The 20,016-nt window shown below is 44.4% G+C and overlaps 1 protein-coding gene and 1 pseudogene across 2 annotated transcripts in view; both read left to right on the top strand.

Moving 5' to 3' along the window:
• The window catches only part of LOC307070293 (interferon regulatory factor 6-like), a gene marked incomplete at its 5' end in the record, with an annotated part of 102,622 nt that extends 87,103 nt beyond the window's left edge, over positions 1–15,519 (top strand). Inside the window, 3 exons of the mRNA XM_079728592.1 lie at positions 12,926–13,318; positions 14,033–14,151; positions 14,810–15,519. Of these exons, the coding sequence (XP_079584718.1) occupies positions 12,926–13,318; positions 14,033–14,151; positions 14,810–15,034 (737 nt within the window). The 3' untranslated portion in view covers positions 15,035–15,519. The remainder of the gene's footprint in view (positions 1–12,925; positions 13,319–14,032; positions 14,152–14,809) is intronic.
• LOC307070294 (U3 small nucleolar RNA-associated protein 25 homolog) lies at positions 1,119–12,259 on the top strand (annotated as a pseudogene). Its single transcript has 7 exons — positions 1,119–1,231; positions 2,353–2,392; positions 3,099–3,332; positions 5,333–5,503; positions 7,794–7,882; positions 9,588–9,998; positions 11,968–12,259. The product of its transcript is annotated as a U3 small nucleolar RNA-associated protein 25 homolog (transcript).
• Positions 15,520–20,016: the final 4,497 nt, after the last annotated feature.

Here is a 20,016-nt window from a genome sequence, read left to right on the forward strand (position 1 = left end):
CCCCTGCATCGGCAGGCGGACTCTCAACCACTGCGCCACCAGGGAAGCCCTATCCTGTGGTTTTTAAGTATCCCTGCACACTCTGCCTGTCTCTAGAGTATTAAGTCTAGTTGCGCTGTTTTTACCTCTTTGTTTATTGAGGTTATTATTTACTTGCATTAAAATGTACCAATTTTAAAGGTACAGTTTGATTAATTTTGGTAATTGTATACAAGGTGTAACCACCACCACGACCCAGATATAGAAAAGTTACTTACCCTTTAAAAGTTTTCCATCCCAATTTGCCCCAATTCAGTTTTGAGACACTTTATTGAGTTTTACTGCTTTCTCTAACATCGACTCTCCGGGTGATTTAGGAAAGTCACTTTACCTCTCTGGATGTGTTTTTGCTTTTATAACATGAAAAATGCCAGAACAGATTTGTTACCAAGGGCCCTTGCAATCCTTTCAGAAAATGAGGGGGTAGGGTAAGGGCGGGAATCTCAGCCTTGCGTCCCCATTCTTCACATAGCACACGCATGTGGCAGATCCTAGTGGGAAAAGCCTGTGGTCGCATCAGAGAGAATTAGGTTTCCATCTCCTCTCTTGCTAGTGTGTATGTAACCTTTTGTAAGCATCAGCTTTCTCACCTCCAATATCAGGCTTATTAACAAGGCCTATTTGTTTACTGTTGTTGTGAGGATGAATTGAGATGCACCGGCAGCCTTAAATGTTAGTTGGTATTTGTATTATGGCATAATATAAAGGCACTGCATTCAACCATCTCAGTTACTACACGTTTATGCAGGTTGATTCTCACAGCCAGAACAGACGCACAAAGTACACCCACCCATTTACCCACCTGGGGAAGCCCGAAGCCTCCCTGCCTGCCTGCCTTACGGGGCTCAGAGAAAAGCTGCGCAGGCGTGCACGTGCTTCCAAAGAGCCTCGCTAGGGGGCGGAATGGGAAACAGGAAGTTCTAACGCCTGTCGTACAAGCGCGACGTAAAGCGGGCCTGCTTTATGGCACCCTGCTTCCGCCGTAAAGCGCCGTTGGCACTCCTGCGTGCGTGGGTTGACGAGACTACTTGCAGGTGAAAAACGCGACTCTTGGAGGTTGGCTGACTTGACGTCTTCCCATGGGCAAACGCGGGAGCCGGAGCCGGAGCCAGAGCCAGCTGCTCAGCTCCCTAACTAAAAAGCAGAAGAAGCATCTAAGGGTTTTCGGCGAGCAGCATCCCTTCTATGACAGGTATGGAGAGGCAAGGCTGGGACCGGCGCTGCCGGCGTCCTTTCCCGGTGGGAGCCCGCGTGTCCCCGCGTTTGGTCCGCCGGTGCCCCGGGGGTAGTGACAGGGCAGCTCCCGCCGCGTCCCACGCTGCCCCGGCGCCGGCCTAGCTCGCCCGGGGATCCTGGCGGCTTCCCGCCTGAGATGGGGTTCTTCACCGGTCTTCCTACCCTTTGTTGAGCCTGTAGTTTTATGCTAGACGGCACGCCTCCTGTGTGGCGACTGGGCAGAGATTTTATAAGCTTGTTTTCGTTTGATATGTTTTTAAAGAATTGCTTGGGGGCTTCCCTGGTGGCGCAGTGGTTAAGAATCCGCCTGCCAACGGAGGGGACAGGGGTTCGAGCCCTGGTCCGGGAAGATCCCACATGCCGCGGTGCAAGTAAGCCCGTGCGCCACAACTATTGAGCCTGCACTCTAGAGCCCGCGAGCCACAACTACTGAGTCAGGATGGTGCAACTACTGATGCCCGCGAGCCTAGAGCCCCTGCTCCGCAACAAGAGAAGCCACCGCTCGCCGCAACTAGAGAAAGCCCGGGCGCAGCAACGAAGACCCATAGCAGGCAAAAATAAAGAAATTAAATAAGTTAAAAAAAATTAAAAAAGAATTGCTTGGGACCCTCGACATCACCTATCTATTCAATGACCATGAGGAAACTAATGTTTGGGTAGTTGTGGGTTCCTCTGTAAGTGTCCAGACTCTCAGTTATGATCTTAGTGCTCATCCCACCCCTTTGGGCTGCTTTATCAACCGTTAGAGGGATAGTCTACTTAAGAAATTTGCTAGAAAAGGTGAACCCCGAGGGCTTTTATTTGCCAAAATTTCCCATCTTTTGGATGAGAGCCTGTTACTGTGTGACTGTAGTATTTGTCATGTGGTCTTGTTAGACTTTTTCATTCGTCTCTTATTATCTATTTGGCATATCCTTACAAAACCTGTCCAAATGCATATGGAGTTTTTACTTGACACTAGATATAATGTATTTATAACGGTATAGTCTGCCATGTTCATTTAAAGTTGTATCATTAGACTTTTCCTAATTGCTACATACTAGTAGTTAAAGTTTAACATTGCCTGTTTCTTCTCAGGGTTTCCAGAAAGGAAGCAAAACCACAGACTTGTCAACCGGTAATGCTTTATACCTTCTTTATGATAGTAGATTCTGGACTGTTACTTTTAAGATTATATATGGTAATAAAGTTTGGCTACATTTCCACTCTTTTTGATTTTAGATGTAAGCTATATTTTAGTAATATTGCTTAGTTTTAAGTGCAGATGTCTGTTAAACTGCCATTGTGATAACTAATGTAGTATAGAGTATGAAACTGTCCTGAGAGATTAGCCTGTTAGAACCTGTTAAGGAGGCTTCCCAGAGGGCTCTTGGTGAATCCTAAGAGGGAATGTCATGTTTGCTTAACATAAAATAGAGTGCAAAATCATCAAAGGTCTTATTATTTTATTACTACAGACTCAGAAATAAAGTACACTTTTTTATTGTAAGTTTTCCTGTTTCTCCTTTAAAGGTGCCAAATGTCTGACACATAGGTTAGATCGCCTTATAACTAAAGCTCCATGTGTTTAGTTTGCTGTCTTCCCATGTGGAACATTAGCAGTTCAAAGAAGAGGAAGCGCTTCTACAATCATAGCTAGATTAGCTGTTTTAAACAAATTTGGTGCTAGGTTTGGTTGAATAGATAGGATCGCATATTTGCAGAAAAGCTAGTTTTTATTTAGAAAAGTCTGAACTTGGTTCCACTGTGGGCCTGATGATAGTCGTGGGGTAGCAACAAGAACAATATAATTTTTGTTTTTAAAATCCCCATTTTCCTTTTAGTCAGAGAGTTTATAGATACTTCAAGTTCTGAAAGTGAAGCATAGAGTGAACCAGAACAAGTTTCTGGTTACAACAGACTACTTGCCACATTAAAGGATGTTTCCAAGGAAGATGAGGAGGAGGAAGAGGAAGAAGACAGTGTTATAGATGCGACAGAAATGAATCTTGAAGATGGCGATAGTGACATCATTGTGGAGGAAGAGATGGCAGTAGAGTCTACTGACATGCAGAAGAGTAAGTGTCTTTGATGTGGGTTTATCATCTTTGCAGGGACCACAGACAGATTGCCCCAGGGGCAGGGTGCCTTGTACCATAGAGCTGGGTGAAAGCACATGGATTCAAAGCAGAGATTCTTAACATTGTTGGGCTCTGTGATATCTTCAAGAATCTGATGAAAACACAGGACCCTCTGGCCATAAAAATGCAGAAATGACCTTTTTGCTTATGATTTCCAGGATTTCATCAACCCTACTTCAAATTCCCCTGATTGAGAGGAAAGGGAACATAATTCTGTTTTTGTAATGGTCTCAATTTATGAAAGAGATGATTGTTCCTGCCTTAGAGGAACCAAGTTTAATGGAAGATGGACATAAAATATACAAAACTTTTCAAGCATCAAATCTGAATGGAACCGATAAATATAAGGTGTTAAAGAGATGCAGAGTGGTCACATGCTGCCAGGGTGCATGAGGGGAGGCTTCAGAGAAGAGCTGGGATTGAAAGCTTAAAGGAACTCTGTCTCGCTCAGACATCTAGGTGACTTATTTTTTTTTAAAAAATTATTATTAATTTATTTACTTTTGGCTGCATTGTGTCTTTGTTGCAGTGCGCCGGCTTCTCACTGTGGTGGCTTCTCTTGTTGTGGAGCATGGGCTCTAGGCACGTGGGCTTCAGTAGTTGTGGCACACGGGCTCAGTAGTTGTGGCTCACGGGCTCTAGAGCACAGGCTCTGTAGTTGTGGCGCACGGGCTTAGTTGCTCTGTGGCATGTGGGATCTTCCCAGACTAGGGCTTGAAACCACGTCCCCTGCATTAGCAGGCGAATTCTTAAGCACTGTGCCACCAGGGAGGTCCCCATAGGTGACTTTTTAATTTAACTTTAAAATCAACTTGATTGAAGTATGAATTACATTCAACAAGGTGTACCCATTTTAAGTATGTAATTTGATAAGTTTTGACAAATGTGTATATCTATATTGTCATCGCCAAAGTCAAGATACAGAACTCTTCCAATACCTGCAACAAGTTCCTTCTTGTCCTTTTACAGTCAGTTTCCCAGGCCTGGCATCAGGCAACCACTGACATGCTTTCTTTCACTATGTGTTCGTGTTTCCTATTCTAGAAATTCATACGAATGGAAGCATACAATAAGTACCCTTTTGCATGTGGCTTCTTTGGCTCCTCATGTTGTTGTGACTCATCCGTGTAGTTCATATTAGTAATTCATTTCTTTTTATTACTGGAATAGTAGTCCATTGTCTGAATATATCTGGGTAACTTTTTATATTCTATTATCTTAATGCCTATTTGCCTTACTGTATTTTTTTCTGTACCTTAAGGTGTCACACACCATTCTTAGTGTTTTCATTCATCACTTGTACTCGGATAAAAAAATCGTTTCCTCAGACTTAGGGACTTTTTAAATTTTGTTGGTTTTCCAGTTTTCTTTCATGTTTTAGGTTTTTAAAAATGAAAAGTTTGGTTTTTTAAATTATAAAAGTAATATATATTTACTGTAAAAATTTAAGAGGGTAATATAGTTAACGTATATCTCCTCCACCCTGGGATGAACACCTTTAACATTTTATAGAACCTTCCAGACTACTTTTTTATGGATATATGAGTGAATATATATTTGTGTGTATGTGCATAATGGCCTCATACATTTCTGTAAGTTACTTTTTTCTTTAATAATATAACGTGTGTAACTGTGGGTTCACATTAGCTTGATCACATAGTATTCCATTGTAAATAATATGTGGTAATTTAATTAGTACCCCTTCGATAGAAATGACAAAATTATTTTTTCTAGTTATTTGTTATATCAACGCTGATTTGAACATCTTTACATGTACCGGATCAGCAGTCAAGCTCAATTTTGAAACTTATGTCTTCTACCTGAATTTGCTTAAAAGTAAATGATAGCCTAAGGAATTAGATTTCATTTGTCAACAAAAGTGTAATTATATTTATGAGTAGTAAATAATTTCACAAAATGTTTTATCAAAACTGCAGATGTGGCCTTACCTGCTGACCCTAAGGGAAAAGATGGGCACGGGCCACCTGGCACATCAGAGGAATCCCCAGAGGAGTTTACAGATGCAAAACATGAGTCACTCTTCAGCCTAGAAACCAACTTTCTCGAAGAGGAAAGAGGAGGCAACTGTTCTCTGAAAGCATCACAAGGTCAGAGCACAGCTCATGTTGTTTGAATTCAGCTGGTGCTTAGTATGGGTGGTTGTGGTCTAATACCTGTTAAATCTCCTGTTATTGGAATGAGCAGTAATAGAAACAGATAGTTTAGCAGCTAGATGTAGAGCTGGAAAGAAATGCTTCTCCAAGATCTTTTGTGTTTTTCAGGGTTAGGCAGTGTTGCGAGTGGGCGCGGCTGTTCATGAGAACAAATAGTTGAAGAATGATAGCAGAGAAGGCCAGTTCCTCAAAGCTCACGATCCACAGCTGGGGTCAGGGGAAGACTTCTGATTTTTTTCCCCAAGCAGGGAAGGGAGAGAAATAGGAGAAAAGTACTTTGCATTTTTCTCTCTATCCTTCACTTGCTCTTCCTTACTGGAGCAGTACTTTTACAGATTTGTGAGACCTGGCAGTGGCTAATCTGATTGGTCCTTATTACCAGGAAGCACCTCAGAAGCCAGAAAGCTCCACCCTGTCTTCCCAGTCTCTCTCTTTATTTTTGGCTGCATTGGGTCTTTGTGGCAGTGCGTGGGCTTCTCACTGTGGTGGCTTCTCTTGTTGTGGAGCGCAGGCTCTAGGCACGCGGGCTTCAGCAGTTGTGACACATGGGCTCAGTAGTTGTGGCTCGCGGGCTCTAGAGTGCAGGCTCTGTAGTTGTGACGCACGGACTTAGTTGCTCCGCGGCATTAGCAGGCGGATTCTTTTTTTTTTTTTTTTTTTTTTTACGCGCAGGCTCAGTAGTTGTGGCTCACAGGCCTAGCCGCTCCGCGGCATGTGGGATCTTCCCAGACCGGGGCACAAACCCATGTCCCCTGCATCGGCAGGTGGACTCTCAACCACTGCGCCACCAGGGAAGCCCGGCAGGCGGATTCTTAACCACTGTGCCACTGGGGAAGTCCCCATAGGTGACTTTTTAATTTAACTTTAAAATCAACTTTATTGAGGTGTGAATTACATTCAACAAGGTGTACCCATTTTAAGTATATAATTTGATAAGTTTTGACAAATGTGTATATTTATATTGTCATCGCCAAAGTCAAGATACAGAACACTGGGCCATGCCTCTGTCCCCATGACTGTTACTTAGACAAGCCTGTGGTAGGCTGAGGCAGGGCTCTGCTGTCTCTCAGGTCCTGTGTCTTAGCCTGTGCCTGGGTGGGCAAGTCAGGTTGGTCTCATTCTGTGTCCTAACTGCCTTTTTTGGTCCCAGTGCCATTCTTCAACCAGCTGTGCCATTGAAGTTGAAATTTTAATCCTCATTTGGTTCTGTTAGCTATTCTAGACAAGAGGAAGAAGTAGCAGGTAGAATTTGGGCAAAAACCGCATTCTGAACTCAAAAAAACTTAAAAAAAAAAAAACCCTGGAGGAAACATTAGGAGGCTTGACTGTCCTAAAGTTTCTCTGGTTGTTTGGTCTGTACTGATATATTATCACCTAGAATTCTTATTTCCTATTGTTCGCCTTTATCTTAGGTCTTAATATAAGGTGCACTGCATTTGAAGTTCTACTACCTGGGTCTTTGAATGGGTCATTTAACTTTGCTTCTTACATGAGTGGGGCTGGAAGAGAAGGTTGGGTGGCCAGTGCAGAGCACTGACCCTGCCATTTTGATCATTTGTTCACCTCAGTTGAGTGTTGAGCATTTACATTTGTCTTCCAGTGCAGGTTAAATCAGACCTGGAACCTGCCCTCAGGGATCTTGCAGTCTAGTTAGGTGAGGTAGGACATGCACATATATGTGTTGGTGTGGATAACTGAGGGCAGGGTGGGGCACTTGAGAGAAAGTGATGACTGTCTATAGGGGACCAGAGATGGCTTCTTTGGAGCCAGAACTGTGCCTGACACAGTAGGCTCTTGGGAAATAGTTATTTATTGTGAGTCAGGGGGTAACATTCAACGGATACTATTTGGATATATAGAAATGCGGTGAACAAGAGGATAGAATTTTCAGTTAAAGGAAGGAAAGCCACAGTGGCAGAAGAATTTGAGAGCCATGTAATTCAAAAATTACATTAGAGAGGTAGGTTAGAGGTGTATGTTGAATTTCAGACCGAGAAGTTTCTTCAAAGGTTTTTGAGGTGGGGAATAATGTGATTAAAGAAATGCTTTAGGGAGATGGACCTGTCAGAAACTTTTAAGCTCTGGACTGGGATAAATGATGGGGAAAGTTGATGGGGAAAAAGATGAGTCAACATCATGAAAACAGGATGTCATTCACAGGGGAAGACTGGAAAATCCCTGTCATTTGCCCTAAGTGTTCTAATATTCTTTATTTCTGAATTAGATCCATTTGCACAACATGTAAACAAAGAACTGAAAGAAAAAGAAATCCAGGCTGTTGCCACAAATCCCAAAACTACCCACCAGCTAAAAGTAAGCATTGTTCCATCATCACAGTTACAAATGGAGAAAAGCAGTGGTCTTGGGTTTTAGTGGTCTCCCTGAATGTATGATACACACCCGTGGCAGATGGCTTGATAGGGAGCAAGACAGAGGAAGACTGGAAGAGCCCAGTAAGGCACAGGCATAGCTAGAAAAGGCACTGGGAAGCTGGAAGGTGGGAACCAATAAGATAAGAATGCTTTGGAGACAGGTACACCAGGGTTTAGACCAACGTCTGCAAGGGGCTATCTCATGACCTAAGGCAAGTTAATCTACCTTTTTAATCTTCACTGTTCTCATCTGTTAGAGGGGGACAGTAATGCCTGCATCAAAATAAAGTAATTTAGTTTACTGGAAGATATGTACGAAGTGTTCAGTCAAACAGTAGCTACTGCTGTTCATTTGTTTGAAATATCTGAGATAAGTTCACACCTAAATTATTCAGTATGCAGCAGTTTTTGCTTCTTTTTTCGGTGATTTTTTTTTTCACCACTGATGCTATTCATAACAATTGGTCATCCTTGTTTCATTGAAATTTTTATTGAGATAATAATTATAGATACAGTTGTAAGAAATAATACAAAGGTATCCCATGTGCCCTTTGCCCGGTTTCCCCCAATGGTAGCATCTTACAAAACTGTAGTACAATATCACAAGTAGGAAATTTCCACTGATACAACCTACCTGTCTTATTCAGATTTCCTCACTTTTGTTCCTGCTCCTTTGTGTTATTTAGTTCTATACTGTTTTATCACGTGTAGGTTGCCCTGGCCACCACCACAGTCAACATACAGAGCATTTCCAGCACCATAAAGATCCCTCCTCTTCCCTGGTGCCATTTTATAACCACACCCACCTCCCTCCCCCCATTCCTAACCCTTGGTAACCACTAATCTGTTCTCCATTTCTATAATTTTGTTATTTCAAAAGCATTATATAAATAAAATCATACAGGTTGGCTTTTTTCACGCAGCATAATTCCTTGGAGATTCATCCCAGTTGTTGGCATATATCAATAGTTAATTCTTTTTTATTGCAGAGGTCATCCTTTCTTTATTGCTAAGATCAGCAGTTTTGTTACAGTGCAAAAATTCCCAGACTGGTATTCCACAAAATATTATTCTTTACGATTCTAATATATGTCTCCAAAAAGAAAAAAAAAAATCCAAAACAACAACAAAAACCTTGTTCCATGTCCAAGTAAATTTGGAAAACTCTGGATCAAACGAAGTGGAACAGAGTCCTTGCTACAGGACTCAGCAGAACCTTAGTGTCCAATCTGCATGTGACTCTCCCTGAGGGGGATTAGGTTTTGTGGTGGTTACCGAAGTTATTTGACCGTTGGGCCCCCTTTTCTTTTGTCTAGAGTAAATTTTGACTTCCTACAGTGTGGTCCACAGGACAGTTTGTGACCCACTGATCTAGTGAAGAGCTCACAAGGTTTCTAAAGTCAGAAACCTTGGGCTCTAACCCTTAGCTCTGTTCTCCTCTGTTTGTCTGAATCCTATAACCTCTGAACCTCGGCATTCCCTAAACTGCAAGAAGAGCATTATAGTGTTTAGCTTGTAAGGTTGTTGTGAGGATAAAGTGAGAGGATCTGTAAGTTGTGAAAGGCCTTGGTAAATTATAAAGCACTATATGAATGTAAGGTACTATAATTCATTTCTAACTTAGTTCTTGATCATTTCTCCCACAGTGGCCCATCCTGGGCCAGCTTGTCTTTTCATCCAGGTTTCAACAGTTGGAAACCTTTAAACCCCCAAAGGACATTGACTTAAAGTCACTTCATCTCCAGAAGCCTCTGGAATCCACCTGGATCAAGACCAACAGCCAGTTCCTCTCTGGTCCCCCAAATTCAAGTAGCCCCTTCACACCCCTCCAGAAAGAGCTCTTCTTAATTATGAATTCTTACCGGGACCTGTTCTACCCAGAAAGGACTGCCCTGAAGAATGGGAAAGAGATCCGCCACGTGTACCACCTGCATGTGATAAATCACGTTCTCAAAGCCAATGCCCAGGTGCTTGCCAACAACAGCAGATGCCGAAGCCAGAAACTTGGGGTGGGTGATGATGATGACTTCAGGGACCAAGGGCTAACGAGGCCCAAGGTGAGTGGCAGCAGCAGAACTTTGCCCTCAAGGAGGCTGTAAGGCTCTAACATATAGGTCCTGGCACTTAGCAGGTTCTCACATGTTTTAATGATTGGAATATTGAATGAGTCCAAGAATGAGCATATTAGATGGGCCAGGTAATGTCACAGCAGTGCTGCAGACAGCTCAGTGGACTGTCTCTAACAGTAGATCTAACTGGAAACTGGAGTAGGAGGTACCTCCATGATAATTCGCTCCTTAAAGATAAACCCTGGTCCTACATAAGTAACATTCCACTATAAATCTCTTCTTTGTGATTGTCAGAGCTGGATGGGACCTTAAGGAGCCTTTTATTCAGTCCCTACATATTACACCTGTGGACACAGACCCAGATTCGTAGAGGACCTTGCTAAAGAGAACCAGGGAAAAAGTAGCAGAGACAGGACTAGAAACAAGGATTCTCTTCACTAAGCCACATAAATATGTAAACCTTGGAAAACAAAATCCCTGTTTTTGCATTGTATCATTATTACTGCTTAAAGTGATGATTACATTTATGTGGCTCATAAGCCTAAGCTCCAGTGGATTGGGAACTTACATCGTTTAATTCTGTCTACATTTTTCATGATGTCCTGGAGCTAGATACTGTGCCACCCATACCCCCTTACCCCTTAGCCTCTGTGTCTGTATTGAAGAAGCCTCATCTTCTTAGATTCTTCTCATTGGGCTTAATAGGATTTTAGGATTTTAATACTGATATGGCTCTTAGAGATTTCTTAGTCCAACCCTCTTGTTTGATAGTTGGGGAAACCAAAGCCTAGACACTTACTTAGTGTGACAGCCGGGACAGTAACTTGGCCCTCTTCAAAACTGATCCATCATCCCTGCACTGTACCAAACTGAATCACTACACCCCTCTGTCTGTGGTGCTTGCCTTTCTGAGAAACTACCTCAGAATCTTGAACATCAGGGTAATAAGATTATCTGTTTCCATTTAGAATTGCAAAATAGAATATGAGGTAGATTACCCATGAATCACATTCAGAATTTGGTGAATTGCCTGATCTGACTGGGGTTATATCCATTGATTGTATTGTTTACACAAGGGTAGTTAGAAGATAATCATTTGTTAAGCATCTTCTGGTTTTTTTCCTCAACAGTTAAAATTAAGCACTTTTGGAAATGTTTGGAAAACTGAATCCTATATTTCCCATTGAAATATCATCTTATTTCAGAAATCCTTTATCATCATTTCTGAAAAATGTACTAGGAAATGTACTAGAAAAGTAATGATGCTTTAGTCCTTTCCTTACCAGCTTTATTCTCAATACATCTAATTCCTTTGTTCAGCATATTCCTTGGGTCTTACGGATCAAAATACTGAACTAAGTTCTGTGGGAGACAGAAATGAGTAACATTTCTTGTCCTCAAAGAGCTTTGTGTGTTTATGCCCTTGGGTTTTTGCTAATGGACACCTCTATTAACGGCATTGACTTACCTCAAAAAGTATTTCTGGGCTTCCCTGGTGGCGCAGTGGTTGAGAGTCCGCCTGCCGATGCAGGGGACACGGGTTCGTGCCCCGGACCAGGAAGATCCCACATGCCACGGAGCGGCTGGGCCCGTGAGCCATGGCCGCTGAGCCTGCGCGTCCGGAGCCTGTGCTCCGCAGCGGGAGAGGCCACAACAGTGAGAGGCCCACGTACCGCAAAAAAAAAAAAAAAAAAAAAAAAATTCTACATTCTGCTTAAGAATTGCGCCCCCCACCCCAAGGAGCCATGAGATTGAAGTCCATAGGACATGGTGCTGTGGGTCGGAAAGATGCTCAGCCTTCAGTACTGAGCCAGGTCCTGTGTAAAGGGGGTGACACGGATGTGGTCCTTGGCCAGGGGCTGTGGAACAGAGGGCTCCTTAGGTCCCCAGCAGGCTCACCTCGAGCTGTCCTTCCTTCCCCGTGCCCCTCCAAGGCTGCCCATCACTCCCTCCACAGGTGCTGATAGTGGTGCCATTCCGGGAAGCTGCTTTGCGGGTGGTACAGCTCTTCATCCGTCTTCTTGAGGGCGACAGCAAGAAGAAAATAATTGTAAGCAACAAAAAGAGGTTTAATGGAGAGTATGGCTCAGATCCCAAGGAGAGACCACCCAACCTGAAGAGGCCTGAGGATTATGAAGCTGTATTTGTCGGCAACATCGATGACCACTTCAGGACTGGTAATTCCTCCTTGTCAAAACTGAGACCCTGAGGGACCTGAGGTGTGAGGTGCACATAGCTGGAAGCTAGAAGCCTGGAATTAGGCATTCTTTCAGAGGGTCTTCTTATTGTTCCTCTGGTGTCTTTAAACAGTGAGTCAAAAATGATACACAGGGCTTCCCTGGTGGCGCAGTGGTTGGGGGTCCGCCTGCTGATGCAGGGGACGTGGGTTCGTGCCCCGGTCTGGGAGGATCCCACGTGCCGTGGAGCGGCTGGGCCCGTGAGCCGTGGCCACTGGGCCTGCGAGTCCGGAGCCTGTGCTCTGCAGCGGGAGAGGCCGCAGCAGTGAGAGGCCCGCGTACCACAAAAAAAAAAAAAGATACACAAACCAGATGCTGCCTTAGTTTTCAGCTCCTTCCAATGCCTATTGATGTAAAGACTCAGTACAAAATGGGGAGACCGGGACCCAGAACTTTGGTTGGAGAAATTCTAGCTGTTAGAGTGTGGTGACTGAACAGTGATAGTATAGATGGAATTTGAACTATTTGCTTCAAGGCAGCCTTTTGAGTGAATATTCCAGGGATATGTTGATGTCTCCCTTTGTTGCAGGAAGGATAACTATGGCAGTGGCCTTCCTGAATGCTGGTTGAAAGGTGGCTTGATCTTGATGGACTTGCATTGCATGAGTCTTAGGGATGGACGGGCAGAGCAGCAGAGCAGCAGAGCAGGACTCTCACTGTCCCCCCCTCACCTTGCAGTGACTGACCTGGACATCAAATTTCAGTACCGTGGGAAGGAGTATGCACAGACCATGACGGTGAGCAACCCCCAGGGCTGCCGGCTCTTCTATGGAGACCTGGGTCCCATGCCTGACCAGGAGGAGCTCTTTGGTCCCGTCAGCCTGGAGCAGGTCAAGTTCCCAGGTCCGGAGCACATCACCAATGAGAAGCAGAAGCTGTTCACCAGCAAGCTGCTAGACGTCATGGACAGAGGACTGATCCTGGAGGTCAGCGGTCATGCCATCTATGCCATCAGGCTGTGCCAGTGCAAGGTGTACTGGTCTGGGCCATGTGCCCCATCGCTTGTTGCCCCCAACCTGATCGAGAGACAAAAGAAGGTCAAACTGTTTTGTCTGGAAACGTTCCTTAGTGGTGAGTCTTTTTTCAGACGATTGATGGTGGGAACTGCTCCCTGCAAGTCTGTCTTCCTCCTTCCTGCCCCCCTTTCCTGGCTCTGCAAAGATCTTAACCAAACAGTTTCTTCTGGAGGAAGTCAAGGTAGAAGGGGACCTTGATTCTGAAAAATAAAAGTGACCTGGGCAACAAAGAAGGGTGTTCCGCTCCAAAGCTATGCATTTGAAGGCAGTTTTAGGTGGTTGTGGCCCCTTTATTGGCAGAAGAAGGAGACAGCCTTGTGTTTGCTCCCCACATTCTACCAGCTTATCCTTAACTTTGGAAGGTGACCCTGTTTATCATAATCAGCAAAACATATACTCTTCTCATTTGGGACATATTTGCGTGGCAAATTTAAGCAGACATATTTAGGGAGAGCACTGAGATGTGAATTTTCCAATGTGATTTGAACCCTAAGTCTGGTTTAAGTGGTGTCCAGTAGAACTCTCTGCAATGATGAAAATGTTCTATATTTGTATTGTTCAGTATGGTAGCCACTAGCCACATGTGGCTATTGAGTATGTAGATGTAACTAATGTGACTAAGGAACTACTTAATTTTAATGAATTTAAATTCAATACCCACATGATGTGGCCAGTGGCTACTATTCTGGACAGTGTAAAAGAAAGTGTTTACTGAGTAGGTGTGGAATGACCCAGTACCCCAAACTCCATGCTCTTCCATGTTCTGCAGATCTCATTGCCCACCAGAAAGGACAGATAGAGAAACAGCCACCATTTGAGATCTACTTATGCTTTGGGGAAGAATGGCCAGATGGGAAACCTCAGGAAAGGAAACTCATCTTGGTTCAGGTGAGGAGATACTACTGTGTCAACAACTCTTTGCCTTTTTATTAATGCTTTAGCCCCTAGGTCTGGACTTGAGCCCTGAGTGAGGATCCATCAGCCTCTGCGGGTTTTAATCCCGTCAGATGTAGCAACTTGAGCTTTGTACATTGTACAGTAGGACCAGGCTGGAGAATACAGTGTCCTCAAAGCAAGTGACTGATTCGGGGAGACCTTATTCTCTTACTGACTAATATTAGAGTCTTGCTGAAACCTAATAGGATATGACTCTTGCTAGCTCTTTTGGAAAAACCTTTTGAGGTACTTTTAAGAACGTGTTCTTATTCTGGAAAGTGGCAGCAAGACCACTTGGGTTTGGCTGTGGATTTGTGCATCAAGACAGGCAGTAGATGAAATTTGGATAAAAGTCTTGCTAAATAAGCAGTTATTTATTTAGGCATGTGATGTGATGCTACTTCTAGGTTCTTTACCTTCATTTGAACCAAATTCTAAAGTGAACCTTGGCAGGATGGTCCAGAGAGATGAAGGCATAGTCTGTATCTAGACATTAAAGTGGTGGGCTTCCCCACAGCCTCACTGGTCCTTCCTTCAATCTTGGGCCCCTCCTGCTGTTTAAAAATACCCTTTCCTCAGTGGATAGCTGTGTGCTCTGTGTCCTGAACAGGTCATTCCGGTGGTGGCTCGGATGATCTATGAGATGTTTTCTGGTGATTTCACACGATCCTTTGACAGTGGCAGTGTCCGCCTGCAGATCTCAACGCCAGACATCAAGGATAACATTGTTGCTCAGCTGAAGCAGCTGTACCGCATCCTGCAAACCCAGGAAAGCTGGCAGCCCATGCAGCCCACCCCCAGCATGCAACTGTCCCCTACCCTGCCAGCCCAGTAATCATGAATGCCGTCTTCCTTCTCTTTTTTACAATATTGTACATATGGATTTTTTAAATTAGATTTAACCAGCTTTTAAACCTTTCTTCTTTCTAACAATATTAGTACTCTCTGACTCTCCAAATGTGCCTTTTAAAGTTGATTTAATTTATGGAAAAATCACCCTTCATACTTTCCCTTTCTTTTTTAAACCTCCCCATGGTAGTGTAATGTAGTAGAAGGAGATTGGACCTGGGAGTTTGGACACCAGGGTTCTAGCTGCAGCTTTGCTTCCAGTGGTGTGACCTTGAACCAAGTCATTTAGCCCCTGGGCTTCAGATTCATTACTGTAAAATGAAGGAGCTGGAATGATGCCTGAAATAATGCCAGCTTTAAAACTCTGACTCAGTGACTTCATTCTACTTGTACAAGGCAAAACTGCCTGGAACAGAACATTTCTGCCTTGTTCTTGCACCACATTTTTTTTTTTTTTTTGCTTTCATTAAAGTTCCCCTCAAGCACTGATTTGTCCAGGATTGATCTCCGTTTGACCTGTTCTGCTAGTATAGTAAGCTGGCTCCCTGATGGGGGAAGAGGGAGGGAGGGGCACCGGCTGGTTGCTTGGGAACCAAGCTAGATATCTAAATAGAAATAGGTGCCAAAGTCTGAAAGTCACCCAGCCTGTGGAGTAAAAACTCACAAATTGAGCTTCTAAAGGGAAGCTGTTGATGTAGAAGGCTTAGGGATTCTGTAGAAGAATTGGCTGTCAGGTTTTCAACTTATCATCACTGAAATATGGGCGTACCTCGGAGATATTGCAGGGCTATTCCCAAACCACTGCAATAAAGTGAAATATATTGCAATAAAGCAAGTCACACAAATTTTTTGGTTTCCCAGTGCGTATAAAACTTATGTTTACATTATACTGTAGTCTGTTAAGTGTGCAATAGCATTATGTCTAAGAGCACAAATGTGCATACCTTAATTAAAAACAGTTGGGGACTTCCCTGGTGGTGCAGTGGTTAAGAATCTGCCTGCCAATGCAGGGGACATGGGTTCGAGCCCTGGTCTGGGAAGATCCCACATGCCGCGTAGCAACTAAGCCTGTGCGCCACACTACTGAGGCTGCGCCCTAGAGCCCGCGAGCCACAACTACTGAGCCCGCATGCCACAACTACTGAAGGCCGCATGCCTAGAGCCTGCGCTCCACAACGAGAAGCCACCGCAATGAGAAGCCTGTGCACTGCAACGAAGAGTAGCCCCCGCTCGCTGCAACTAGAGAAAGCCCGCGCACAGCAACAAAGACCAAACGCAGCCAAAAGTAAATAATAAATTAATTAATAAAAAAAAAAGATACTTGATTGCTAAAAGATGGTAACCATCATCTGAGCCTTCAGCAAGTCATAATCTTTTTGCAATAGTTACATCAAAGATCACTGATCACAGATCACCATAACAAACATAACAATAAAAAAGTTTAAGTATTGTGAGAACTACCAAAACATCACACACAGACATGAAGTGAAAAAATGCTGTTGGAAAAATGGCGCCAATAGGCTTGCTTGACGCAGGTTTACCACAAATCTTCAATTTGTAAAAAACACAGTATCTGCAAAGTGCAATAAAGCAAAACACAATAAAATGAGGTATGTCTGTACCACTGTATGTGTGTGGTAGACGACAGTATATAACTCAGTGATAGCCTTTGGAGAGGACAGAGCTCTCTTGTTCTTTTTTCCCTTCCTTGAGGAAGACCTGAGAGTGAGCTGGGCATCCAGGACCAACTCCTGTGACCACAGAGGAGAGAGGGACAGTTCCTCCTTGTATGGAGATGTTTACAGTCTTCCTGTCATTTGGATATTTTGTGGATGGGAAAAGTGGGGTGTTAAATGTGTAAAGGTCAAGGTGAAGAAGGGCTGAGCAGTGCTTTTCTGGAAATGGCTCACCTAGCACAAACCTGCTTGTCTCCCTTCCTGGTGGAGGTAGCTGGGTGTGAACAGTTAAGGTGAAGAGTGTAGATTAAGGTGTAGAACATTGCAGCTATGGCTACAATTAAGGTGTAGAACATTTCAGCTATGGCTGCCACAAACTGGTCTGATCTATTAACGTTTGCTCTGTCCCTGACCCGTTGACTCTCTTTTGTTTTTGTTTGTTTTGTTTTTTAGGATGAAATTATACATAATTTAAACTCCAGGACCTAAATGCAAAACAAGATGCTTATCTCTGGTTGCAGGTTCCAACCCTCCTGAATACTGATACCTATGTGTGCCATGCCATATTAAGAAAGTCCATGTCTGGTCTGCTACCCTTAAAGCAAGCCACCTCCTACTTGCTACTGTAGTTGAGCTAGCCGTAAAATTGTGCTAGCTTTATTTCAAAAACCCCTCAATCGCAAGTGGCAATGGGACTTATTTATTTAGAAAGCCTAAGCTGTGGTTTTAGGGTCTCTAAGGGACCTAGTAGTATCTGCTGTTACTAAAGCATGACCAAGAGAAATCTGGGTGTTCTCTCTAAGGGACCTAGTAGAATCTGCTGTTACTAAAGCATGACCAAGAGAAATCTGGGTGCTCAGGGGCTCGGCTGTGAGCAGAAGTTGGGCTTCTAGAGACCAAGAAACATGCAAGGTATAGGAACTTTATATTTTGGGGGCATTTTGTTGAGTGGGTGAAGTGAGGGATTTGGTCTTGATGTCTGGCTGCCTCTGTCTGTATCTGCATAGCTCAAAGTTAAAAAGAATCCACAGAAAATACATTGGGAGGGCAACTGCTGGATCTGGGCTGGTCTCTTCCCCTTATTCTGTGAGACGCTAACAGCCAGGCTGTACACCTGGGTGGGGGCCCAGAAAATGTGAGCTGGCAAAGGGTGTAGAGAACGGTGTTCTTAAGTGCCAAGAAGGATTGAACATTTAGTATGTGATTGTAATGAAAAGCTGATGAATATGTTAGAGGAATGGATGAGTGGTTTTATGTGGTCTTAACCCAGTAGTGTAGTTTCTTCCTTGTTCTTTATCCTTTTCAGAACACTGGGAGAGTGCATGCAGGGCTCTCCACTGATCTCCCTCAGTGCTCCGTCTCTGGTCCTGATGCCAGGTGTCCTTTCTTGGAGACTCAGTCTGCTATCTCCTTTGGTGGCTACACCACTCATTCCCTTGGTGTTTTCTACTTCCTTGCCTTCACCTTGCTTAAGACTGGGAAGGGAGTTAGGTGGTGTCCCCAGCTTTTCATTTTCTTCACTGTCCACCCCACTAAACTAGATTAGCTGTAGGTGTAAATTGGGAGGGCAAATGTTGGATCTGGACTGGTCCCTTGCCCACATAATTAGGTCCCTGGCTATATGTTCCCATAGCACCCTATAGTTCCTCTTTCAGAATAATCAATTCCCTTGTAATTGCTCAGTTTGTGTCCTGCATGACTACAGACTTGCTAGAGGTAGGGACTGTTTGTCTTGGACTTTGCTGTCAGCCCTTAGCACAATGTCTGGTACATAGTATGTTCTCAAATATTTATTGTTAGAATAAATGCATTAACTCAATACGTCCTTCATTTCAGAAACTGATTGCTAACTACCATGGGAAAATAAAGTAAATGTGGGGATGGAAAAAATTCTACAATTAGTTTCTGCTCTGCTTCTGACTCCCTCTGAGCTAAGAACGTTAGTGTGGGAGCCCCTACAAGCTGGACCTCCTTCCAGGCTGGCCCCACCTTTACTCTACAGTGGTCTCTTTTCACAGTCTGAAGATGCCACCAAGGTACAGCCAGGAGTGAAACTTCCAGTGTAGGTGACTGCAGTTCCCTTAGCCTCTGCCCTGCCCATGTATCAATAAATTGGGGCTATCTCTTCAGATACGAATTTTCTCAAGAAATTCTTTCCCTTCGTGGTATGGGTCATATCACTGGTAGTTAACCTTTCAGTGAACTAACTTTTTCTTCCTAATGACCTGATTGAAAAGCTTCTGCACCTCTGCCTCTCATTTCTCATGTGAAGTCAGCAAACTGAATTCCTCAGTTTGAGCTCCAAGAAGGTGGGGTTTTTGTCTGTTTTCTACGCTGTAATACTTCCAGCGCCCAGAAGCATACCTAGCACACATTTGTTCGGCGTGAATACTCATGCACTTCACACCCTGCTTAGATATGACAAACTTTGGCCAGGACACCTGTCCACCCACTTCTCGGAATTCAGCCTCTCAGGATTTAGGTAGGTCAAAGTAAAAAACAAACAAGCAAAAAAACCTTCCAGCACCCACAGGTGAGGGTATTATGCAAAACACGTCGCTTGTCTTGAGATAAGTTTCGTTTGGAGGGGAAAGTACATTTCTCCAGAGACAAATCAAAGCGTGTTTTTACGTCGAGTGCCCTGCTTCTGCCTTCCGGGTCAAACGGGACACCGGACTTAACACAGAAGGAGAGCAAGCGGCGGAGCCGAGGGAGGGCGGCGGCGGGCTACTAGCTTCACCCGCCTCTTTCCTTCCACTCCCGCCTCTTTCCATTCCTAAACAGACGGGTGCGGCCCGCATCTGCGTAGGAATGGAAAGGGGCCGGAAGGGGCCGGGCCGCAGGCGCCCAGACCTCCGGCACTCAGCCGGGCTGCCCTGCGGGTAGTTATAACGCGAGGCGCGCGAGCGGACTGGGTGACGTCAAGGAAGGCGGCGGGACGGGGGACGTGTTGGGCATGCGCAATAGATCGACTTCGCCGACCCTGGCCCCGCCGGCATTAAAGGACCTGCCCACGCGGTGGGATTTCCAGTTGTGTGGCAGTTGTGTGGCAGAGGGCGGGCGCCTAGCGGCTTTCTTGGCAGCGGGCAGGAAACTGGCAGGAGTTGCTGAGCCTGAACGTGCAGCGGAAGTAGAAGAACGTATGTATGTGTGAGAGAGACCTCTGGCTCATTTAACAAATTACGGTACTATGCTCAGGAAACGGTGTAGGGGTGGAGGTGAGCCCATCGTCCGAGGGCCCGTGGATGTCCACTAGTAGGGGAAGGCGGGACCAGCAGAAGTTAAAATACAA

The sequence above is a fragment of the Hyperoodon ampullatus genome (genome assembly GCF_949752795.1).
Source record: "Hyperoodon ampullatus genome assembly, chromosome: 2".
NCBI lineage: Eukaryota > Metazoa > Chordata > Mammalia > Artiodactyla > Ziphiidae > Hyperoodon > Hyperoodon ampullatus.